The sequence below is a fragment of the Vidua chalybeata genome, chromosome 25 (genome assembly GCF_026979565.1).
Source record: "Vidua chalybeata isolate OUT-0048 chromosome 25, bVidCha1 merged haplotype, whole genome shotgun sequence".
NCBI lineage: Eukaryota > Metazoa > Chordata > Aves > Passeriformes > Viduidae > Vidua > Vidua chalybeata.
Genome location: NC_071554.1, coordinates 2,439,519 through 2,465,074, shown reverse-complemented (window position 1 = coordinate 2,465,074; position 25,556 = coordinate 2,439,519). Strand labels below are relative to the sequence as shown.

Sequence of the window (25,556 nt, the reverse complement as noted above, 5' to 3'; positions counted from 1 at the left end):
TTGACTGCAGGATGGGCACTCCAACATGGGGAACATTCTTTTGGGGAGAGTCATCCTCGTGTCATCACCAGGGAGAAGGAAACCTCCTTTGTCCCTTGCCTTGCCTGGGGACAGGGGCTCTCCCTGCAGCCTTCACGGGTGAGTTTGGTTTATCTGCAAATAAATTGCTGTTTATTCTGGATTTTGTAGGATCTTCAGAGCAGCATCAGTTGTTTTGTGTGACAGCTTTGTTTGACTTGCACTGCAGAAGTAGATTTTGCTTTGTGATTTTATCTGTTTTAATGATTGTTTTTCCAGTGTTGTTATGATGAAAATCCTCGTTTGCTTCATGTTTTCTCACCAGAATCTGCTCTGTTTTACTGGCATGTTTAGAAAATAATCTGCATTTGAATTGAAAAGTGTAGGTTTTAACAGTGACTATAAAACAATGAAATTTGTTCAGGGAAAAATAAAACCCATTATTTAGTAAAAATGAGTCTGTATCAGTAATTATTCATGAGCATGGAAACAAGGCTCTGACGCCCAGGATGACAGGACTCATTCTGCAGCTGAACCACTTCTGAAGACACCAGAAGCTATGAAATTACAATTTTTTTTTCTCATAAAAACCTGCTTTATTGTCTTCTTCTTTTACTTGTCAGCATTTGTTGTTTCTACCAAATTTAATGGCCACAAAGGAAACATTATCAAGATAATTCTGTATTTTCATTTGCATGTTGGGATATTTTGCATTTACCACAACAACCCTGCTTTTCCATGGACTGTTTATAAGAAATTTATTTACATCAACAGAAAACTACAAGTAAAAAAATTGTATGAGAAAATTATACTGGGAAAAGCTGAGGGTTTGTATTTTTATCAAGTTCAGATTCGAAAGCAGCAAAGCTCAAATCCAGGTGGAAGATTTGCCAAGGGAAAATTTCAGTCATGGAACACGAGCTAGGGAAAGATTTGCAGCTATGCTTGAACAAATTCTATTCAGCAACAATTACATTTGCAAAGCTGCTTTTCCAAAGTAACCCGAGGTTTTAGACCCTGTGAACATGCCCGGGGCAAGGATTGTGCTGGGTGGTTGGGATTTTACTGCAGGGAGAGGGAGATGAGGAGGGATCCACTTTTAAAATTGCCTTTAATGCCCACCTATTAGTCAGAGGCTAAAAGCAGCAAGCTGTGGGTTCCCAGAGCAAGGCTGGGAACAGCCAGGATGGGAGCCAGGAGTGCCAACATTTGCTCCTGTGTTTCACCTGTGCAATGGGATTTCTCTGGGAAGCTTTCCTGGTCCCTCTTTGGGAGAACCCTGCTGTTCCTGAGCCACTCCTTGTAGGCTGACATTTGGGAGGATGCTGTTTTCTCTGTGATTTTCCAACCTTTCCCTAGGAGCTCAGGAGAAACACGTGATCCCTCAGGATGCAAAGGACTGGATAAAGCACTCTCCTCTGGGAGTGCTGAGCTGTGATGTTCTGTGTGCAGCCTGGGCATGGGGAATCACAGATTTGTACATGGGAGCATGAGGGAGAGCTCTGTTTCAGCAGCTGGAACTGCTGGAGCACCCTGGTTTGGTGAGAGCTGTCCCTGCCCATCAGATGGGTTTTAAGGCTCCTTCCAACCCAAACCATTCCAGGATTCCGGATGAGATCCTGGAGAAAGAAATCTACCCACAAGGGGCTGCCTGTTCCCTGCTCTTGGACAGCTCCAGCTGCCTTGAGAGACTCCATTCCTCCCCCTGATCCCACTTTCCACAGAAGCATCATGAAGCAAACCCCTCTCATAGTGTGGATGTCAGAAAATATTTTTATATGAACCTCCACTCACAGCCCCTGAATGCCAAAGCAGAGCAAGGACTTAAAAAGATTCTGTTAAAGTGTCTGATTTGAATGTTTCAATCTATTCCAGCAAGAAAGTTTGGCTTTGATATCCCACCATGGGAACCCGAGCCTTTTTCCACCACAGAGAGGAGGAACAGAAGGAGGAGAGGAGACAGAGCTTGGAAATGACCTCCACAACCAGGAAAAAAAGGTTTAAAACCAGGTAAGTCCCAGAGTCAGGGACAGGTTGAGTCCATCAGGTGCACACAGGGCTTTCTACACAGTCATGGATTTGTAGAATTCTGAGTTTGTGAAATGATGGGATCTCATCTGAATTCTTTTCCATGAATCTGCTCCTGGAAGTGAGGAAGAGGAGACATTCAGCCTTTCAGACCTATCGATAGCAGCTGCCCTTGCCTTGACCTCTGAAACAGCAAAGTAAGTCAGGAATTATTGTAACTCCAATATAACCATTGTGGGCAACATCACAGCTCTGTATGAGGGTCACAGCTTCCAACTTATTCTTCTGGAAGTAAAAAGAGCAGGTTCAACCCAGAGGCTCTTCCTTTAAAAACACCAGGCCTCAACTTAAAATGCAGGAAATTAAATGGTGCTGCCATGTGATAATGAGGAACATTGCCTTGCTTACATGTAGGGGTGTGAGAGAAACCAGATTTTATAGGAATACATAGAAAATACTGACAGATTAATAAATGAATAGTAACAGATGGGACTCCCCTCTTTCCCAGCAAATCTCAGCCACATCTCTCCTCCCTGTGATCCTTTTCCCAGGTTTCTCCCCAGGATTAGAAGTGGCCAAACAGTAGGTCCCCATGGAAGTTTGATCTCTTCTGCGAGTGTTGGTTCCTGTGGGGGATCATTCCCTGACATTCCTACCCACACTCCAACAGCTGGTGTTTCTGTCCTTACCACTCCTCATTTAACCAATAAGTGTGCTATCAACAACAAAAACACCCTAAAAAAAGAGAAAAAAAGTTTTATCTTGACTTCTGTCGGCTTTTATCATCATGTAGTTCCAGGGAGTACAATCTAAGAAGGGAAGCTGAGATCCTGGAGCTGGAACAGAGGGGGCAGAAGAGGATTCGTTTTGGGAATGACATGGAGAAGATGGAAGAGGAGCTCATCAGGATCTGCAGGCAGCTCCGAGCGAGGGCTGACCGGAAGGGCCTGCGCAGGAAGGTCAGAGCAGACACCTCTGCTGGCAGCAGGTGCCAACAGGGCTAAAACTGTCATCCTACCTGTTCTAGATGGGTAATGAGATGAAGGGATGACTATTGTGTGAATATTAAGAGAAGCTTTATTGACGTATAATTATGTTCTTGTAGTTTAGATGTCCTCTGTTCTCCCCATAGTTCCTTTTCCCCCCCCTTTGTATTGTGGCCATCAGACACAACAAACAGCCTGGCTTGCCTGGGACAGGTAGAAGGTGTGCACATGGGCCCCTTGCATGGAGCAGCTGGGAATGGAAAAGTTGCTAGGGGGGCACAGCATGACAACACCTGACCCTCCAATCAAGTTACAGGAAAGCAGTCTCCACCAGTAAACAACAAAAAAGAACAAACTTTGAGAGGCGCCAGGGTTGGCTAATACAACCCCCAAGAGTATAAAAGACTAAACATCCATCTTAAAAATAAACCAACCACATAGTAGGCAACCACGAGGGCAATTCCCAGCACTACAATTTTTCCTTATTTACTTTGTTTATTATATTTGTATTAAAGTGTAATAAACCTTTCAAATTTTTAAAGTAAATAATCATCTCTCACATACACCTAAGCAGGTGTTAAGACGACCCCAAAATCCCTCCAACTAAAGGCCTTGCACACCTTCCACTGAAACGTTAGCACAGGTCCCTGGTGTCAGAGAATTTGTGTAACAAATTCCCCTTTAGCACTGCAAATTCCCCCTTTGCAGTGCCTTTAGCAGTGTCTCCCTGGCACAGGCTCTGGAGAAGGCCAGCCTGCAGAAGGAGCTCCTGGAGCTGCGTGCGGGGCGGGCGCCCCTGCTCTGGATCCCGCTGCGGGCACACGCCGTCTGGGAGAGGATGGATGTCACCCTGGCATGCACCACCCTGGGGGTCCCTGTGCCACAGGCCACCTGGTATGGCACTGCCAGCACGGCCCACGGGCACAGGCACACGGCAATGGCAGCCCTGTCCTGCCACGAGGAGGGAGGGAGAGCAGCAGAGGTCACAGAAACCACCTCAGTGTGCAGACGTGTCAGACCAGCAGGGACATGGGGGCCTGGAGGCAGGGACATTCCTGTGGGATCCTTCTGGGACAGGGCTGGTGTTCATGGGGGTTTCCCCGTTTCCTGGACATTCCTGTGGGATCCTTCTGGGACAGGGCTGGTGCTCATGGAGGTCTCCCCATTTCCTGGACATTCCTGTGGGATCCTTCTGGGACAGGGCTGGTGTTCATGGGGGTTTCCCCGTTTCCTGGACATTCCTGTGGGATCCTTCTGGGACAGGGCTGATGTTCATGGGGGTTTCTCCGTTTCCTGGACATTCCTGTGGGATCCTTCTGGGACAGGGCTGATGTTCATGGGGATTTCCCTGTTTTGTAGAGATTCCTGTGGGATCCTTCTGGGACAGGGCTGATGTTCATGGGGATTTCCCTGTTTTGTAGAGATTCCTGTGGGATCCTTCTGGGACAGGGCTGATGTTCATGGGGGTTTCCCCGTTTCCTTTGCTTTTCCCCCAGGCAAACTTGGGATTTAAGTCTCAAAAAACAGAATCTCCTTTCAGCATTAAATCACCACAAACACGCACCAACAAGGCCTGGCTGCCTTGGACACCATGAGAGTTTCAGCATTAAACTGCTGCTGCTTCCACAGTTTGTAAAATATAACACAACTGTCATTGACTCCCTTTGTATATGAAGCAGCCTCAGGGGAGAGTGTTACGGACTGGTTCTGAGTGCAGCATACTCCATAAATAGCAGAAATAAATGAAAGACCACCTCAAAAAAGCAATTTGCAGAGTGTATTTCGATGAATTTGAAGTGATTGGCCATTGGCCTCTGGAAGGTTTAAGTGTGCAAACATTTGCATTACTAATGACTCGTAGGCAGCAGCTCTGCCAGTGTGGGAGCTCTGCATGTCCGGTGTCCTTCCAGAACGACCTCTCTGAATTATTCAGAGAGCAAAGAGAATCTGAACCTCCCACTCATCCCTGGGAACACAGGGAAGAGACATCTGTGAACTCACTCACAGGGGCTGCAGGGCAGGGGATGTAAAGCCAAGGCTGAGCAGCCACACAGGACCATGGAGGGGTCTGGCTTTAGCTGCCAGACTGGTTTGGATTGAAGAGGGGGATCTGTAGAAGAGGGAATTCATCTCTCCTGTGGTGGTTGATGTGGGTCCTTTCCTAACAGCACGTTTCCTTCTTTTCCACCAGGTATAAAAATGGAATCCCCATCGATCCCCGCCAAGCCCCAGCAGGAAAATACAAAATCAAAAATCAATTTGGGATGCTGACCCTGCACATCAGCAGGTAATGGCTGTGCCCTTGGCTGAGCTGCTTTTTCAGCTGAGTGAGACCGGCTCGCCCTAAATTCCCAGTCTGTGTATGATAAACAAGCCAAGTAATTCTTCTGGAATCTGACCTTGCCTGCCTTTAGGCTGTTGTGTTTGAGCTACACCTTTGCCAGTCTCCACAGCAGTTCACAAGGTTTAAAAAAACCTATGAAAAATAAAACAAAAACAAACAATTTAATGGCTTAATTTACTTTGGCTCCTCTTTTTATGTATCAGCAACATTTTTTCCTTCAGGGTAAGGAATGCACATTAAGCACTTCATGAGCAGACAAAAAATGTGATTTGGGATGGATCAATGTAATCAAAACAACATTAGTTCTAATCTATGAATTATCAGTGATAGACAAATGCAAATCTTTAGTGCAATCAAGTGTTCCACAGACCTTTTGCTTCTTCAGTACTTAAAATGTTTTCCTTCTGGGTCTCAAGAGAAAAAATTGACAACAAAGTACCAGAAATCCTTGTAATTGAAAGGAAAAGCAGCTTCTGGATGAAAAGCAAACATGCCTGGGATTAAAGGGGAACCCCTTTGAATTTGTCCTGTGAAATATGAAGGAAGGGATTTTTTTTTTTTTTTCAGATGCTCCATGGAAGATTCTGCTGAGTACAGTGTGGAGGTAAAGAACCAGTATGGTGAAGCTTATTCCTTTGCTACAGTGCTTGTCAGGAGTAAGTACAAATATTCCTTTGGGTTTAAACTTCCCAATACTGCAGAGTCTTCCAAATATTTTCATTATTTGATAGGCACACACAGGCACTCTGGAAAAGGATAGACCAGCTTCTCTTCCTTAGTCATTCTGGGCCCAGGCAAAGGTTTTCCTTTCAGATTCCATATGGACACGGCTGTCCTTTCACTGGGATAAAATTGTACTAAATTTAGGTGCTTATTTCTTCTGGACTGCTATGAAACAGCCCCACAGTGGAACTCAAGAGGCTTACAGAGAGTCTGCTAAAGATCAGCAAGAAATGGTTCCCCAAGAACTGTGGCTTTCAGTGGGACCTCTCAGTGCATTATTGCAGAGAATGCCACGTTTTTCCCTGAAATCAGTAACTACCAAGGGCAAATGCAAGATTTTCCTTTTGGATTTGTGCTGTTCTGAAAATAACTGGCACAGACTCCACAGATACACATTGTGCACAGCCAAAGCCAGACGTGGGGAAGGAAGTAAATAAACCACCAGCACTTAAAAAGGGAAATAATCTCAAGCTATAGGAAATATGCAGAGCAGTCTCACAGGATCACAGTTTAGCTGTTCATATTTCATCTATTTATATCTAAATTACGATTTGGTAATAAAAGGCATGGACAGAACAGACCTACAGGACTGTGGACAATTACACCCTTTAGTGGGACTGACAGAGCCCTCTGCCATGGGTTGTGTTATTATCACACTTATTTTCACATGCCGTATTTTGAGCTGAATCCTGTCTGGGATGCAGATCCCTGAAGGAGACTTTGACTCCAGGATTGTAAAAGCAGTGTATTATCACACCTTTCAGGTCCTTTCAGTGCCAAAATTCAGCATAACTGGAAATATGCAGCAGGCATTTACCAGTTCTAAAGGGACAGGTACAACAGCCCAGAAAACCTTCATTTGCATCCTTCCCAGATTCCTAAATTCCCCCTACCCTAATGCAGGTAGGCAGCAAAAGTTACCAGGAGGTTCTCTCAGTATGGCCACAGCAGGAGCTGCCCTTTGCCACAAAGCAGCAGCCTGAAGGAAAAATTCCATGCCAATAATAACCTGCTCCTCTCAATTCCCTGTGGGATCTTTAGGATCTTTAGGCATGAGGATGGAACAGGGGCTGTGGTCTGGCACAGAAAGGCCTGGCTGGGACAGCTCTCCTCACCTCTGGGTGCCTGGTTAACCTGTCCCTCACCAGGGACAAAGCCCTGCAAAGCACTGCAGACACTGCTCCTTCCCAGACCCTTCCCAAAAACCTGAGTCTTCCTTCTGCTATCTGCATTTACTGCTCTGAAAATAGGGATTACAGCCAGGCCTTAATCCTGCCTCCCCTGGAAACATTCCTGGTGCCCAGGCAGGCCCTGGCTGCCTGCAAAGGCCTCGATGCCAGGGGAGGGTCCCTGGGATCCACAGTTCCCTTTCCCTGAGACATCACTGAGGGTCTCACAGGGCTGTTTTACCTCCAGGGCTTTGTATTTCCCTCCTCTCCAGTGCTCACACTCACTCTTCATTTTTTTGGCCTGCTACTGCCAAACTTCAGCCACTGCAAGGTTTTATGGGCATTTGTTGCAACTTGAGAGAAAAGTACCTCAGTTTCACCCTAAGTGCATCAGTTCTTGGGTTCCAGCTCCAAATGATTTCACGTTGTGCTGTGATACCAAGAGGCCAGAGCAGGTGGATCTGTGATGCCTCCAGAGAACCCAGGAACAGCTGATTTGGGGCCATCCTTCCCTGAGCTCCAGGAACTGCCTCTGTCTCAGCACAAACATCCTGTCCTTTGGTTAAATCCTGAAGTCCCAGTCACTTGTACTTCCCAAGAATCCCACATCATCCTCTGGGAACACTGTTAGAACCCAGGGGGTTGCTTTTATTCAAATCTTGATTTTATTTGGCTTTAACTTGCCTGCTTGAAAAGGCAGAAGGCAAAGTGACGAAGCCCTCCTTAGCTCAGAATAACTGACTGCACGTGAGCATTTGGAGCAGGATTGCTTCCACTGGAACAGCCATGGGAACAATTTCCTCTGCAGACACATCCCCAGAGGCTTGTGAAGGGCATCAGCTGTCAAATGAATTAAGGTTTTACCCCATGGTGACACTTTAAAGGTTCAAATTAAGGGCTGGCTTGAGAGAAAAACAGTTTGCTGAGCATCACTGGGTGTTATTAAGAAAGAAAAACACTCCATGAAATTTGCTAAATGTATTTTCCTCTTGTATTTTAGAATATTATGGAAAGGAGTCGGGATTTGATTCAGAAATATACAAAAGTGAGTAAATCATTGATGTTATTACTAATTATTTTTATAGCCTGATGCAATTTGATTATTTTTTTCCCTGAGAGTTTTTCCTGTCAGCCTGACTGCAGTGCAAGGCTCACTCTAAATATATGACAATAAAAATACTACAGGAGGAAGCTCTGGAAGTCTCTTTATCATGCTGACTTTCATTCCACAGGGTCCCTTTTGGCCAGAGAGGCAGATTTTGCTTTTCCACTGAAACCCTTATTTGCAAGAGAAAAGGAGCCTTTCACCCTGTCCTGTTACTTCTCCTCTGATTTACTGGACCACCAACGAGGCATCACCTGGTTCAGAGATGGTTTGTAGGCAACAACTGAGTTCATGTGCATTTACCTCTGGGAATATCCCACTGGAATTCACAGCTGTGATTAAATGTTCCCAGAAAAAAAAAAAAAAAAAAAATTATTAAAATTCAGGATTCCTGAGCTGTTCTCAGCTCTGCTCAAGCTACAGATGTTACTATTTAGTGTTTGCCTTTTCCCCGTTTGTAAAGGATGATACCACTGAAACGATTTGGAGGTAATGACATTCCTGTTCATAAGAATATTTGAAGAGCCTTAGTTTGAAAAGCCTGTGGTTCTCCAGTGAGAAAAACTTCTGGATAGTCTGTGTTGTTCTGCTGGCAATCAAGGATTTGGGTCTTTCTGTGGATCAGAGTCCACGGCTGCAATTTGGAGGCACAAAAATAACACCAGGAATGTCTTAGAGATCCCTCATCTCATTCTGTGCCTTTTTGAGGCATTTGGGAATAAATATTGCCACTCCTAACCAGGCAAATGCAGGTGAACTTCCTTTCCCCCTTCTCCTGCTCCACAGGGGAGCTGCTGCAGGACTCAGAAGGTCGGGAGCTGAGGTCCCAGGAGCGTGAGGCCTCTCTGACAGTGCTGTGTGCTCACAAGGAGGATGAGGGGTTCTACACCATCCGTGTCCCCTCGCTGGATGGATACAAGGAGCAGACCACTTATGTGTTTGTTAGAGGTACCTGCAGAACCTACAGATCTCCTTTCCTAAGACCTTGGCATGAAGAAATTCCCCCCCCTCACACACAAGGAAACAGCTCCTAATTTTGTGTGTGGATACAATTATCACAATGACCAAATCTTATTTTCGCTGGTAATTTCAGTATTAGAAAATTGTGTTACTGGGATAGGCCCTTAGACACTTAAAATTAAGCTACTCAATGAAGATTCTGGAAGAGAAAAGAACAAAACCTACCCACCCTCACTTGGTGTTTTGCAGACGCTGCAGCACTAACAGCTGGTGCCCCAGGATCCCCCCTCAACGTGAGATGCCACGATGTGAACAAAGACTGCTTGGTCCTTTCCTGGGTAGCGCCCAGTGATGATGGAGGAAGCCCCATCCTGGGATACCTCATTGAAAGGTGTGTAAGGCATCATCCTGGAGCTGAGAAACCTCATTTTATGGTGGAAGTAGAACAAAGGAAGCCTGTGGGCTGTGTGTCCTTGCAGGTGTGTGGCTGGCTCAGAGGAGTGGGTGCAGTGCAGTGCCCAGCCTGTGAAGGGCTGCAGGTGCCCAGTGCTGGGCCTGGCTGAGGGACAGACGTACCAGTTCCGGGTCAAGGCTGTCAACAAGGCTGGCACCAGCCACCCTTCAAAGGCCAGTGACTCCGTCACCACCCACGACCCCAGCAGGGACAGGAGAGTGACAGGTTGGTACCAAACCCAGCACAATCTGCTCCCTCAGGGAGGCTGCAGGAATAACTGAGTGCAGATTGTCCAGATCCTCCCCATCCCCACAAATGTCTTTGCTGAGCCCATCTTGGGAGCACTCTGAACAGAAACAGCTCAAAATACCATTGTTTGTGACATAAAATGTCTGTAATTGTGCACAGAACCAATGAATCAGTCCTGGGTTCTGTCTTTCTCCCCAAGCACCTCCTGTGGGTGGTAACACTGCCCTGTTTGTCATTGCAGTAATTCCATACGACGAGGGCAGGACCATAGAAATATCCAAAGATGACCTGGAGGGTGAGTTCAAATTTCCCCAAAGTGTTTGTCTCCTTTATATTGAATAATCTGGATTTATAGTGGGAGAACAGAACCCATTGTAAAAGAACTTTTATTTTCCTGCCACATTATCACTAAAGCCTTTTCTGCCTTCCCATAGGACACATTAAAATTCCCTTGCCACCCACCAATGTTCGTGCAAGTGAGGTCAGAGAAGATTATGTGGCTTTGGCCTGGGATGAACCAGATCCAAGAGGCAGAGAGCCACTGAATTATTATGTGGAAAAGGTAAGAAAACAATATCACACAAGAGGACAGTTGCAGAGCAGGACCATTTCTTCCTCAGGTGGGCCATGGCACAGGTGAGGCCATTCCCAGTTAGGAACTGGGGAGATCCAGCCTCAAACCCAGCTGGCTCAGCCTCCTCCAGCCCCGCAGGTGCTCTGAGCCATGGCCCTGACTCTGACACCAGCTCAAGGACTAATGATTAACAAGGAATGGACAAGGAATTTTAACACCACAGAACAGTGGCAGAATTCTAACAGAAAGAACTGTTCCAGCCCTGAAGGTGGAAAGGCTGTGAAGAACTGCACAATACCTCACTGTCCTGTTCCCCACTAATCACTCTGGTGACTAATTAGTATCTTCTGCCAATCTGCTTTCATGCATTCTTCTTTCTCACCTCCTGTAGCAAAGGGGCCCTCTGCTGCCAAGGGAGAAAAGTGTGGGTACACGAACAAGAAATACGTAATTTATGGCTTTGCTTTGTGTTTTGTTTGGAGCTTTTTAAAATTCCTTTCCTACAAAGCCCAGCTTTGTTGTTGATCAGGAGGGTTTTGTGCACACATTAAATCATCACCTTTTTTGTTGCAGTCGCTCGTAGGCAGCAGCTCCTGGCAAATGGTGAACCTGGAGACGCCAGCGAATTCCCCAAGATTTGCACTCTTCGATCTGGCAAAGGGAAAATCTTTCCGGTTCCGCGTGCGATCCGTGAACAAGTTCGGCATCAGCGAGCCCTCCCTGCCCAGCGCGCCCGTCACCGCCGGGGCACCGCCCGGTAATTCCTGCTCCGCACTAGCCCTGTGGAGAGGGCATGGGCTGGAAGGAATGAGGGGGATCCCCTGCCCACACTCCCCTCTAAACTTCATGGTCTATGGTTACACAGCAGTACTTTGATATAAGGAAATCTCTTGAAGCCCTAAATCCTTCTTTAATTGGTTTGCAGTTGGTCAGGGCGGTGTTAATCTGAGCAAGCAGTGAGTGGAGAATTATATTTAATAAAATAGGAACAGTTGAAGCCCGTGTTTAATCCAAGGATGCTTCCAGCATGGTGTGAGGGAGGTGACAGTGTGGAAGGAATGGCAGTAGGCTGCAGCAGCCTGGGCTGGGGGCTCAGCCGGGACAGCAGCCTCTGCAGGGCTGCTTTGGGTTGTTTTCTCCCTGGACTGGGCTGACAGTAAGAGGGCCACAAGCTCATGTTGGTGTTTCTCTTCTGCAGAGGGATGAGCACTGAGTCTTTATTTGTGTATTGTCCCACACTGAAGCTGCTCCAGTGTTCACTCATAAATGGAAATGCAGAGGGAAGCAGGTCCCAGTTCAGGGTAGAGCCAAGGACAATCAACAGATGAGCTTTGTTCCTCCTCTGCTTCAGAGGAGGTTGTGTGGGGGAACTGCAGAAATCAGTGGGAGAGGAAGAAGACATCTGGCAAATCCAAGCACAAAACAGATCCTGTAGAGTGGGGCCCTGTCCATGGCATTTTGCTCTAATTTCACAGAACCCCAGAATAGTTTGGGTTGGAAGGGACCTCAAAGCTCATCCATAGGCAGGGACCTTCCACTATCCCAGGTTGCTCCATCCCTATCCAACCTGGCCTTGGGCACTTCCAGGGATGGGGAAGCCACAGCTTCCCTGGGCAACAATTTGAAAATGGTGCTCTGGAAAAGGTGACTAAATCAAACAGGCCAACACATTTATAATTGTTTTGTCTTTTTTAAACTATAGATTTTAACCCTCACTACTTTTGTCTGTGTTGTTTGTTTCTTCCCTTTTTTAGCTCCTCCACCTCCACCATCTCAGGTTTTGGCATTCAGAGACACCAAGACATCTGTTGTTGTGCAGTGGGACAAGCCCAAGGATGGCCTGGAGCCCCTTGGCTATTACATCTACTGCCGGGAGACGGGCACGGAGGAATGGCAAACAGTCAATAACAAGCCACTGACAGGCAACGAGTGAGTGCAGCTCCTCTGCTCCGCTGAGGGATCACAGGGGCCCAACCTGGATTCTTCTGTTTCTGCCTGGAGTCGTGTTTCAGATAAAAAAAGAACTTCCTTCAGTCCCCACACACAGGCTGGCAGGCACACCGACACCAGGGCCTCTTGGCGGGTTCAGCATTACTCCAAGCCTCAGCCAAGGCTGTGTGCTTTCCACGGGCTGGGCTGTACAGCCCCACAGAGCCTGGGGCACCAGCAGAACCACATTCCATGGGTTTGCCTGTTTTCCACTAGAGTAAGTCGCTGTCAATCACATGCAGAAATTACAGTCACTCTCCAGCTGTGGGGGTCACATGTCAAGCAGAAAAAGTCCATTAAAAAGTCCTGTTTATCTTCCTGCCAATGGTGATTCCTCTCCATCTGATCCATACCCACTGTGAGCTATCTGGAGCCATTTCATGTGACACATTAATTTGTAATGACAAATAATGATTTTGCAAGAACTAAGCCTTATTAAAGTGTGTTGCTGTCTGTTTCAGCACTGTTTACCTGTGCACAGGCAAACACAAACATATTCATTTGCTGTCCCAGATTTACTGTTCCTGGACTGCAGCCTGGAAAAGAATATGTGTTTTGTGTGAAGTCTGTCAGTGATGCAGGACTGAGTGAGAGCTCACCAGAAACAGATCCCATCGTTGTCAGGCCGGCGATCGGTGAGTAGTGACCCAAATGAGACCCCTCCAACCCCATCTGTCAGGCACAGCCACCACTGCCTGCTATGGTGACAGCGTCTGAGAAATGAAACAAAAGGGAACTCATTTTCTTGTATCCTGCAGCTTCTGCCATCAATTATACTTGCCAAGCGTGGACAGAGTTAATTAATCAGCATTCTGACCTAGCAGTGTGTTACATTTGTGGTGTTAATTTGGCTCTGGGTACAAGTGACCATTTTAAGTGCTCAGTTATGTGATGTCTGGAAATCAACATTAGGAATTTCACAGAGAAATTAGAAAACCCTACAACCACACCATCCAGGATCTAACTCTCCATGTTCCCCATTTTATCAACTCACTGCTCCCATCTTTTCTGCCATACAAACCGTAAAGTACCAGGCAAGAGACCTCCTGAGACACATCCAAGGCTTTTCCTGTGACTTCCACATGAGAATGTGGACATTGTGTTGACATTGCTGTTTTGTCTGCCCCTCTGTGCCCAGCCTGTCCCTCGGCCCCATGTGGCTTTGTGCTGCTGCACTGTGGCAAGGCTGAGATGACCATTGGCTGGAAAGCCCCGAAGCACAAAGGAGGAACAAAGATCCTGGGATATTTCCTGGACCAGCACGACCACTCTGAGCCAGACTGGCACGAAGTCAACACTCGGCCGATTCCTCGGCGCATTTGCACGGTATCCATTTGGAGCACAGCTGGGAACAGCTGCACCAAGGGTGAGCTGGGTTTTTTCTACTTCTTTAGTGTCCTGCTGAACTGACCACATCTGTCCTTCTGCACCCCAAGGTCAGCAGTCTGCAGGAGGGGCACCTGTACGAGTTCCGTGCCCGTGCCATGAACAGGGCTGGAGTTGGGGAAGTGTCCGAGCCCAGCGACTTGTTCAGATGTGAGGAATGGACAATGCCAGAGCCAGGTATCCCTCATGTAAAACCATCCAGGAAAATGTCACCAGCTGTATTTCTTATCTCCTCACTCTTCCAAGAGGCTTCTACCATAGAAATGGTTGCTCCCAGGATCGAAAAGCACAAAACATTTCCAGGGCTGTTCTGATGCAGGGTGTTATTCCTGCATTACACAAGATAGAGCACCCAGGTATTTTTCATAATATTGTTTCCAGAGAATGAAGAATCAGGATCTAAACTCTAAATCCCTTTACACCACAGCAAATACCATTAAAGCAGCTGGTTATGCTATTTCATATTCTAATTTCAATATTCTAATTACCATAGAAAGCATCCCCTACAGACCCACTATGCTCTCTGATCCCCACCCAACTGCAGTTTTCCCTGTTCCCTTTGTGCCAGGCCCTCCCTACGACGTCAGGTGCACTGAGGTGAGGGACTCCTCCCTGCAGCTGCACTGGGAAGCTCCTCTGTACCTGGGGGCAGGGCCGGTCACAGGGTACTTCATAGACATGTGTGAAGAAGGCTCAGAGGAGTGGAAACAAATAAACAAGCAACCTACAACCACAACCCACATGAAGGTCTGTACCTGCTCTTAGTGTCCCAGTGCTGCTTGTCCTAGTCTGACATTAATTCCTGGCTGTGTTCCCTGCAGGTTTCAGACCTGGAAACGGGGAAGTGCTACATTTTCCGAGTACGAGCACTGAACAAGGCTGGAGTTGGACCCCCTTCACTCCCCTCAGACCCCGTGGTGGCTAAAACCAAACCTGGTATGAAGCTAAAAGCCATGAGACTGGGCCAGTCTGTAAATAAATGTATGATTTGGATGAAAATCTGCTTTGTGACGCATCAGCTACTTGTTTCACAGCAATAAACATCCTCAGTAAGACAATTATGAACAAATCAAGCTGCCCAAATTAATTAGCTCTAACTGTGCTCTGTGTGGTTTGGTTTTGGGGGTTGTTTTTGAGTTAGATGTGCAGAAGCTCAGCCCTGATCTGCTTTGGTAAGGAATGTTTTGTGGGCTTTTCACACATCCAGGCACAAATGAAATTGAACTCGGGGTGGATGAAGAGGGTTTCATTTATATGGCCTTTGAAGCTCCTGAAAAGAACGACTCCTCTGAATTTATCTGGTCAAAGGACTATGAGGGACCTCCAGATCCTGACCGAGTCCAGACTGAAGAGAAAGGCAATAGGTGAGTATCTAATGCACACTGAGAAAATGAACTGGTGAGTAAAGAACACATTAAACACCAATAAAAATGTGAAGCCAAATGTTTCTCTGCCCTTTCCCTGGTTCCCAGCCCTGGAGTCCAGGAAATGGGCTGATCAGTGCAATCTGGGGAGCACCTGCCATCCTATTCCCAATATATTTACCTTGCTCCTCAGAGTCATTTATAAATTCCAGTGAGCTCTACATTTCCTGTCTGGGTGTATCTAATTCTGTTACAAGAGACCTAATTTCTGAGGAAAATATAATTTTTGCTATTATTCTTTTTACTTCTAGATCAAAACTGATACTGAAAGAGCCCTCAGAAAAGGACCTGGGTGTGTATTCAGTGGAAGTCACAGATGTAGATGATGATATCTCTGCCAGCTGCACTTTAACAAAAGAAGGTAAAAATTGCCAACAACAAAAAACTAATGTGCCCTCAATTTCTAATCTTAGATGTTTAGAGGAAAGTTTCCTGCAGAAGAATAGTGAGTGACTAATGTCACTTAATGGTGTCACTAAAAAGATGTTTCCCATTCCTTGAAGGCTCAAGGGCAGTTTCTTTTACAGTCCCCTAAGGAAAGATTCCGTGCTCCTGCAAAGTCATTTTTCCACTGCAGTTCAGATTTCACATTTGGCTACACTGTCACAGTGATTTACAACTTCTTCAGCACACTCCCTGAATTGATCCAACCAATGTTTTATTCAGATATAACCAACAATTCCCTTCACCACCTCTTCTAGACCTCCCATTATTGAATGTTTTATCTTCTCTTTGACATAAATAAAGTTTATCAACAAAGTAAATTAAATTGATACAATTAATTTGTTTTGGCCTAGTGTTGACTTTTTCTTCTCTGCATTTCAGATCTGGACAAGTTACTGAAACGTAGCCATGAGATCAGGAACCCACGTAAGTTGAAGCAGCAAAAAGCCAGGGGCAGGGGGCCAGCCTGGGAAAAGGGAACCCAGCAGAGCCCTGGCTGGGCTGAATCCTGTGGTGTGCCTGTGATTCCCCTGGTGGTTCTCTCTGCATTCCAGTGATCAAGCTGATATCTGGCTGGAACATCGATGTTCTGGAGAAAGGGGAAGTGAGGCTGTGGCTAGAGGTGGAGAAGCTGTCCCCAAAGGCTGAGCTGCACCTGATCTTCAATGACAAGGAGCTCACCAGTACCCCAGTAGGTTTTATTCTGCATTTCATCTTGACTTACTTTCCCACTGCTGAACATGGCATATTCCCAGTTTTCTGAATTCCCAGATATTTTGATGGGGATTTTGAACTGAATACAGGCAAATCTCATTAATTCTAAGAGCAGATGGAAGTGATTTATTTCTCAGTCCAAAGCACTGGAAATAACCCTGTGTGTTACAGCACCCTCCAACCTCCTCAAACATCCACAAAAATGTTCAGGCCTCCTCCTTGTCCTCCCATATCAAATTAATATTAGAACATTTAAAAAATACTTGGAATGAGAGGACCAGAGGGGAGAACAGTTGAGAATGAAGCACAAATATAAATCATGGGCTGTCAGCTCAGTGCAGAGCAGCAATGCCCAGATAACAACCAGGGCCCCCAGAACAAAGGACAGGTCCAGGCCAGAGCAGTTCAGAGCTGTCAGTGCCCTGTTAAGGGGGTTAAATCAACAAGTAAAAAGTTTATCCAAGGCTCTATCTCTTCTAAAATCTGTCTCCTCTCCACTGGAGAACTGACAGGGATCTGCACAATTTATCAGGCTCGTTGGAAGGACAATATTTGCTCAGAGCAAACGGGGCAGGGAGGCAGAATGATGATATTTGTGTTTAGGCACCTGGCACTTTTGGGTGCAGGAGCTCAGTGGTACCTGCACCTCGGCAAGAGGGGGAAATATTCCTCATCCTGGCCAAATATGGAACTCCACATCACAGATTATAACCAAGTGCAACACTTCCATGCCACTGAAAATCACAGATATTCTGGTTTCAGCTCTGTAATACCCATGAAGGAAGGATGTTTTGGATTAGGTGGTTTTACAGAACTTTCTCTCCGCTGGAAGCAATTCTACCACTCCTGCACACATAAATAACAGATGAATCCCACAGCCTGGCACAGCACATTGCTCTGCCTTCCTCATCCTGTAAAATGAGGGGAATTTATAAGGATACAGGCACAAAATAACTGCAATATCTGCTGTAGAGGATGCTGTGCCAGGAGCAGTTCCACGGTGGAAATGTCTTCAGTTTATCCTATTTCCTTTGTTTTACACAGACACACAAAATCAACTTTGTCAAAGAGAAAGGCCTTGTGGAACTGATAATCCAGGATTTCTGTGCTGATGACAAAGGGATGTACACAGCCCAGCTCAAAGACGGGAAAGCCAAAAATCAATTCACCCTTGTTCTCATGGATGAATGTAAGTGAAATTCAGGATCAAATATAGACTGCCATGCTCAGTGGAAACTTTGTGAGGCACTTAAGGTCCCAAAGTATTTCCAGCAGTTCTAATGGCACACTGGGAATGGGGAGAGCAAATTTTAGCCCAGATTTAAAATCCAGGAATCATTTCAGAAATGATCTGAACCTCTCTTTACCATAACTTAAAGCTTTTGGTCTTATAAATAGGTGCTTGATGATAAAAGCAGTCTGCTGAAGTGGAATGCTTAGTTCTTCCTTCCAAATGTTTTACATATTAGCTTGCAGTGGTGAACTGTGCCTTGGCAGCAGAGTGGAGTGTGTGCAGTCATTTATCTCAGGGCAGGAACAGGCTGGGAATTCAGTGTATTTAGCAGCTGGTTCACTGCACTAAAGGTAATAAAGAAAGCATCAACTGCACCCCAGGACAAGGCACAAAAGCTCAACATGGAACACACAGTTCCCTGGACATGCAGTATAGAGAGCCTCCTAAAATTAATGAAAAATAGGAACAAGATTCTCATCCAAATCCTTCCCCATCGAGTGTCTATCCCTGGTTTCAGTTCTCTGCATTTTGCTTTCAAGTGATCTTCTAAAGCTTCCCAAGTTTTTGAATGGAAAATGTCTATAAAATGTCAGATCTCCCTGACTCCCTGGAGAGACACAGGCCTTTCCCAGAGAGATTCAGCACTTGTTGGGTTCAGGACAGAAAATTCATTTGATGATCTGTGCTCTAGAAGTGCCCATTGTCTTTACTGACAATGTAAAGGCAGATACTAAAGTTAGATGGGGTTGTGCTCTCTGCCTTCTTCAGTGTTTTTTATGTTTAAAATATTCTAATTTCAGATTTTCTAGCCTACCTTTTTATACGGTGAAATCCTGTATTTAATTTGCTAAATGCTCAATGGCCAGGTCTTCAATGGCTCTTTTGTTTTAATGAAAATAAATGTTAGGCTCTCAGCATGAACAAACAGCATAGCTCTAATGATAGATAACACCTTTTGTACAGGAAATATCTAATAATGGGGGGTTGTTGACTTTGTCCTTTGCTGTTCCATAGCTTTTGCTAAAGTGGCAGAAGAAGCTGAAGCAAAACGGAGACAATGGAAGAAAAAGCAGGGTAAGATCAGCCAAAGGGTAAGGACTTGTCAGAATGAGGCCAGGATGGCAAAACCCAAGCAAATTTATTTCACTTCATCATCTTTTTAAACACATTCGTTAAGCTGATTAAGACACTGGGATAAGACTCCTTATTTTCAGCTGCTTTGCCCTGCCCATAAAAATCAAAATAATGAACTAGTTTTAGCCAAGCTAGGCAGATTTATCAGTAGAGATCTTCTGCATCAGTGCTGTGGCACTGAACACTTTCAAACTCTGAAAATTGTCCAACCTGAATATACATTATATAACCTGAATATACATATAATTCTGTAATTAAGATCCACTTGTAAAAAACAGGATTTCTAGCTAAATTTGTAAAGATCCATGCATTTCACTTTCACCTTCCACTTTATGCTGATGAATAAATTAAGTTTCTAAAACAAGTTCATTGGAAAAATAATACAATTGGAAAGTGATTCCCTGCTAGTGAGAATAAAAATATTCACTTGATAGCGACTGTGACAGCACATTATAAATCCAGTCTCCTTCTCGGCTTCAGAGTTGCCCAGTATGGGATGAAAGGATCTAAAGTAATTTATTTCGGTTTCCCCTCCCTGTTCCCTAGAAGCTCGGCAGTTCCCAGGTGCACTGCGGGAATCCAGCACTAGATGGAAGCATTCCCGCAGGAAACACGGCAAAGGCACCACGAGAGAGATTTCATTTCTTTTCCAGGTCCACATTTCATAGAGAACCTGACATGGAAAGTTTTGGAGAGCTGTGAAGTGCTCCTCACCTGCAAGGTAACAGAATTCCTTCAGCACTCAATTTTAGGTGTAATTTTCAGAGGACATGAGCAGTGCTCGTGTAAATGTTTGCTGCAGTGACAGTAAGGAGATGGTTTCTTTTGGGCAGAAATTTTAACAAAAAAGGAAAATTCTCAGATTCTGGAGTAATGTAAGTGATGATTCATATTAGGACGTCCAAGAATTAAGAAATCAAATGGATTTTGACTTCTAAATGTTGACTTCAAACAGGCAACAAACCTGAGGAAGGACACCAACTTCCAGTGGTTCTTCAATCACAAGGCACGAGCTGGTGGAGTGTTTGAGCCACAGACTGGGATGGGAACTCTGCAGATCCCAAAGGTGAAACATCAAACAGCTCAGAGGTTCATAGGAAAATGGCAAAAAAAAAAAAAAAAAAAAAAAAAAAAGGGCTGCTCTGTGGGTTTTGGGTAGTGCCCACTGACTGAAAGAAACATTGAGAAAATCAAGAGATGAAACTTTTAATGGTTCTGAATCTGAGTTCTAGGGGAGTTCATGGCAGGGGGTTGGAACTAAACAATCTTTAAGGTCCCTTCCAACCCAAACCACGCTGTGATTCTAAGATCCTAATCAGAAATAAGATGTTTTTAACAGTGGGTGGCTGTTCAAAGATTAACATATCCTGAGAGGTTGAAAAGAGCCAGTTTCACACAGGGACTGAGGCAAAAGCTGAGCTACTGACCCCCCAAAACCAACAGTTTCTGAACCAGACCCTCCCTATCCTTTCACAGGAGGTTTTGGGGCAAATTGATCCTTTTCCCTCCTTATTTCTGCTCAGTTAAACCAAATTCATAGGGAAGGAAGAAGAAAATCTCAGCTTTTTCCCCTTTTCCAAATCCTGCCCTGTTTCAGATATGGGAAATTTCTCTGGGAGGGGTGTTGTTTGTTTTGGGGCTTATTTGGGTTATTTTAATCAATATTACACGTGTATGTGGTAGGTAACCAAAGCAGATGAGGGCCTGTACAAAGCAGTGGTTTCAGATAACCGAGGAGAGGACTCCACCCAGCTGGACCTCACAAAAGGAGGTAAGAGAACCTTGGATCACGCAGTAAGACACATTCACATTCAGACCCCTGGTGGATTTAACACCAAACATCCTCACTTTTTATGAAACCTGCATGTCCTACATGCTTTTATAGGAGTTAAAACCTGCATTAAAAAGTTACTGGTCAAATTTAAAGAGTTTCCTCTCTACATGCTGATGTCATTTCCACCTGCAGTCATTTCTCAAGCCAGGACTGCATTATAAATTCTGCCAAGCCCCACAGATAAAAGCTCAGGGATATTTCAGTCACTTCAACCCAGAATCAATCAGAAGGTTCTGCTGCCTGCGATTAAATGCTGCCCCGACATCTGGAATACATCATTTAAACCTGGTACATAAATCTCCTGTCTGGGAGGCACATGGTGAGTGTGAAGGAAGATAGGAGCATCTAAATTTAGTAAGAAATGCCCAGCATCTCAAAACAAATGAATCAGAGGCAAAAACTCCATTCCCAGGGAGTTTTGCCACAGAAAATGACAGCAAATAACCCGTGGATATAAAACATCCTAACCACAGTGAAATTAATTGGCAGATTGGATGTGCTTTGCTACAATTTGTATTTACAGACACTTAAATCTTTGTCTTTCAGCCTTTGAGGAGCTTCTGAAGGAGCTGTGCAGGATCAGTGGTATGTCATCTCTCAGCATTACAGCAGAGGGGAAAGGTGGGATGGCACAGCTGTCCCTGGGTGTGGAACAAGCACAGCACCACCCCCTCACTGCTCCTTTGGCTGGGATTTTCATATGGAACAGGTAAATCTGGGCATCCCTCCTCAATTCCAGTCTTTCTGTTGCACCACCAGCTCTTTCTGCCACACCTCTGAAAATCCAGCCTACTGAGGAAGGCATCAAAATCTACACAGATGTCAAGTACTACACAGACTACATGAAAACCACCTGGTACCACAAGTAAGTCCCCAAAAAATATTTGCAAAGCTTCTGGAGCACTGTTTTTTGTAACTGTTTATCTAAAATTAAACATTTGGGCCTGAGCCCATACATTTTTCAGGCAACTGTGGATTTGTCTGAGTAAGGGCTGAAATCCACAATTCACTCCCATCCTGGAACATGTCTGGGAATTCCAGAATGAAAACTCATGTTATTTTTATCACAGCGCTGCAGAAATATTTATAAGGGATCATCTTTCCTAGAATAATAATGATACTGCACTTATGATAATGCTCAGTTACAGCCTCCTTGGTTACAGACACAATGTTTTCAAACACTTTATTTTTACCACTTCATGTTTTCCTAAACCACTCTCTCCCCCCACTCTGAATAAAAAATATTCCCAAAATTACAAAATTCTTCCTAAACACTTGACTAATTTAGCCTCATAATATCTTCCTAAATAGAGAGCTGGTGTTTTATTAGATACCACCTACACATGTAGATAAGGAGGTGAATTTTTAATAACATTCAAGGGCTAAACACTTAAAAATATTCAACATCTAAATGGGATTTAATCCCTTAAAAAGAAGTAAGAGGTCTTTTGTAGAGTTTGTGAGGTTTTGGCAAACTGCCTCAAAGTACAGCCCCATGGGATTTCCTCTCTCCATGAAATGAATCCTGACTCCCATACTTCCAACCACTACAGGTCTAGAAAAAAGTGATTTCTCCAGCTCTGCTAAATATGACTGAAATGGCATCACTTGCTTACTCAGGGAGAAACAACTGGAAAGCCGTGACAGGATGAGAGCTGGGAGCACTATGAACCAGATCTGGCTGCACATCCTGGAGCCCAGGGAGACTGATAAGGGCAAATACACCCTGGAGTTATTTGATGGGAACAGCTCCCACAAACTGTCAACAGACCTGTCTGGGCAAGGTGAGCTGAGTCACACCTGAGCTGCTTTCCAGGAGCCCTTCAAAGCCTGGGCAGGGATTCCTCTCTCCCTTACTAGAGCTGATTTCCATGTGGAATTGGGGTGAAGAGAACAGTGGAGAGCCCACAGAAGCACGAGGAGAGGGGAAGTGGGCAGGAGAAAGGATTGAAGCCTTTAGGGAGCCTTGGCCCTGCTGGGGAAAGGATGAGAAGGGGGCAGCTGCTCCTGGGATGTGTCCAATTCCTCCACTGGACAACAGAGCTCATAGGTGGCATCTTGGAAAAGGGAACTTTCAGGTTTATAAAGGCTTTTCCAAACTGCTGGAGGTTTTTTTTTTTCCTCCCCTGAACTTCTCTTTGAAAGAGAGAAGTCAGTGCCACATATTTCAGCAGCACTCAAACAGAGCTGAGTTTCCTTAAGGCAGGGACAGATACCATCTAGAGGATAATTACATTGATCCACGTAATTCCAGCACTGATAGCAACAACATAATGCTAAATCTACTGAGTCAAATAAAACAAAAGGCAACTTTCCCTAAAACCTTTCATTCTTGCAGTTTTTGAAGATGCCCTGGCTGAGCACAGGAGGCTAAAGTAAGTTCCTGCCTAAATACTTTCACAGCTAGATCTATTTTGATTTGACAGTCTAAATGGTTAATATAATGGCTAATAAATAAAACCACAATCATTTTCTCTGCCTTTCAGGGAAGCAGCAATAGCAGAGAAGCGTAAGTAAACGAATCTCTTCCCTTCAGTGAAACAAAGGCAAGTTTGCTGATAAGAAAACCGAAAAGGTTCTATTTGTTCATTCCCAGGTCGTGCCAGAGTCGTTCAAGGTCTGCCAGATGTTGCCACCATCATGGAGGACAAGGTAATATTGAGTAACTCCGTTAACTGGTCCTTGCACGGACACAGAAGGATCACTCATGGGGAGGAAAGATCCTTGTTTTACACTCCTGTGCATTGCCAGCAGCTTTTCTGAGCTGCTGCATTGTCAGAGGTGGGAAGTGGTGCCCTCCTGGGTCACCTTCACAGCCAGAGCCTTTCTGTTGTCCTCCCATTTCACAGGACTGGACTTTGAAGGCCTTTAGGTGCTGGGCCTGATTCTCCCATCAGCCCAACTCCCTGCTTTCATTTCTGAGTCACATTCCTCTTTACTCAGGTAGCACAAAACCCCTGCAAAGTAACTGCAAACTCACCACGTGCCTGTTTAAGTGCCACTTTACAGCACAGGAAGCTATAAAAAGACAGTAAGACAAATATGAGTCAGGCCTAGTGAATTCAGGCAGGTTAATCCTGATTGTACTAGAGGTTATCAGGAAAAGGAATATCAGATATCAGTGTTGGAATGTCACCTAAGGAAAATGTGAGAACTGATTTTTATTGTTCTTCATTTAAAAGAGTGTGGTGTGGATGTGGCACTTGGGGACAGGGTTCAGTGGTGGCCTTGGCAGGGCTGTGTTAAAAGCTCAATTTTAAAGGTTTTTTCCCCACCTAAATGATGCTGTGATTCTATGAACTGAATTTCCCTGCACATTTACAGCTCCATAATCCATTTCTGCTCTCTGTGTCACAACAGACCCTCTGCTTAACTTGTTGTGTGTCTGGAGACCCTTACCCAGAGATCACCTGGTTCAAAAACGAGAAGGTCATCGTGTTTAAGGACAGATACAAGATGGATGTGAAGGGCTCAATGGTCACGATCACCATAGAGAGAGTCTGCAATGAAGACACAGGAAAATACAGCATCTATGTCAAGAATAAATATGGGTCTGAAACAGGGCAGGTCACTATCAGTGTCTATAAACATGGGGAGATCCCAATAGGAACAGAGCAGGAAGTCCCAGCTGGGATTACCACAAAAAAGCCTAAATGAATTTGAAAGGAATTTAACTCCTTCAGATGCCTTTCGGTGTCTCTGCCCTAAAATTCAGGCTTGTGTCTCCGTGTTTATTTTAGCAATATTTCAGTATTTTGGCAGTTGTTAGAGAACAGTTCTTGTGTGTGTGTGTGTGTGTGTGTGTGTGTGTGTGTGTGCTCACACGTGTGTACACTGCATGTTCACCTTCCAGAGAGACCCTGCCCTGGTAAATCTGTGTGGGAAATACCAGAGGATCCACACATGAGGCTTTCAGTGGAGGGGTTTTGTATTAAATCACTACATGTAACAGATTTTCTTGCAGCCTGTGTGTGTGTGTCATTAAACTCAAACCCTTGGTGATATCTCAGCATTACTTTGAGTATATCCATGATGAAATCATTCCACCTGTGGGTGTATGGGAAGTCAGGAAAATCTCCACACATAAAAATGACCCTGAAAATCAGGAATTCTCCCAGGTAAATGTAATTACAAATCTGGCTCTTTCTGTATGAATCTTCTTTAAAATTACCTACTAAAAAACGGGTGGTGAATTGGTAAGAAAAAGCTGAGCATTGGGTTTCTATTTAAATAGAATGAAAAGTTAACTTGGAAAGGTCACCCACCCCTGGGATACAGGCTCTGTTTGAATTAAGCAATGAAATTGCAAGACACATCTAATGAAAGTCTTCCAAAATCAACAGTCAGGCTTGCACAGACAGCAAGGAACATCACTCAAGGGCTGGAGTGAGTGAAGAATTCCTTGTGCAACTGGTGAGAAGAAAAAAATAACACATCCTATTTGTTTCCTGCATTCACTCTCCAATCAATGTTCCATGTTTTATCTTTTATCTTCTATTAAAATAAAAAGTAAAAGGAAACTGAATTTAATTCAATTCAGTTAGGTGCACATCACTGACATCTGCTGGATAAAATCATCACTCATGTCCCACTCCAACATGATTTTCCCTGTCCTCAAGCAATGGGAGACCCACAATTTTGAAAGAAATAGAATGATTTTATTCATTCTTTATCCACCTTTTAAGGTTCAAGTGCCCACGGCAGAGAACATTGTTATAATTAGGAAATTCCTCCTGTACAATACCAATTACCTTGATCTACTATAACTTTATCTGAAAAATTCTACT

General features: G+C 44.8%; 2 protein-coding genes across 4 annotated transcripts in view; one reads left to right on the top strand and one right to left on the bottom strand.

The window, feature by feature from the left end:
• The window catches only part of GRHL3 (grainyhead like transcription factor 3), a 103,560-nt gene that overhangs the window by 71,816 nt on the left and 6,188 nt on the right, over nt 1-25,556 (bottom strand). The window lies entirely within an intron of this gene.
• MYOM3 (myomesin 3) lies at nt 1,922-24,785 on the top strand. The gene is made up of 36 exons (XM_053964794.1): nt 1,922-2,028; nt 2,169-2,243; nt 2,840-3,005; nt 3,769-3,926; nt 5,224-5,319; nt 5,944-6,032; nt 8,269-8,313; nt 8,501-8,641; nt 9,160-9,321; nt 9,583-9,724; nt 9,813-10,012; nt 10,278-10,331; nt 10,471-10,598; nt 11,184-11,367; nt 12,365-12,539; nt 13,113-13,234; nt 13,738-13,925; nt 14,036-14,162; nt 14,554-14,732; nt 14,807-14,921; nt 15,193-15,349; nt 15,661-15,770; nt 16,235-16,279; nt 16,408-16,544; nt 17,612-17,756; nt 18,816-18,875; nt 19,589-19,656; nt 19,891-20,001; nt 20,619-20,706; nt 21,316-21,354; nt 21,529-21,634; nt 22,390-22,553; nt 23,108-23,144; nt 23,256-23,278; nt 23,366-23,421; nt 24,130-24,785. Exons 1-36 carry the CDS (start codon nt 1,922-1,924, stop codon nt 24,424-24,426), a joined length of 4,296 nt encoding a protein of 1,431 aa, XP_053820769.1. The 3' UTR covers nt 24,427-24,785.

Excerpts from the sequence above, each read along its gene's own strand:
- MYOM3 (XM_053964794.1), top strand. The coding sequence starts at position 1,922 with ATGGGAACCCGAGCCTTTTTCCACCACAGAGAGGAGGAACAGAAGGAG. Across the intron at positions 9,322-9,582 it reads CACTTATGTGTTTGTTAGAG|ACGCTGCAGCACTAACAGCT; the intron begins GTACCTGCAGAA and ends GGTGTTTTGCAG. Across the intron at positions 23,279-23,365 it reads AGCAGCAATAGCAGAGAAGC|GTCGTGCCAGAGTCGTTCAA; the intron begins GTAAGTAAACGA and ends GTTCATTCCCAG.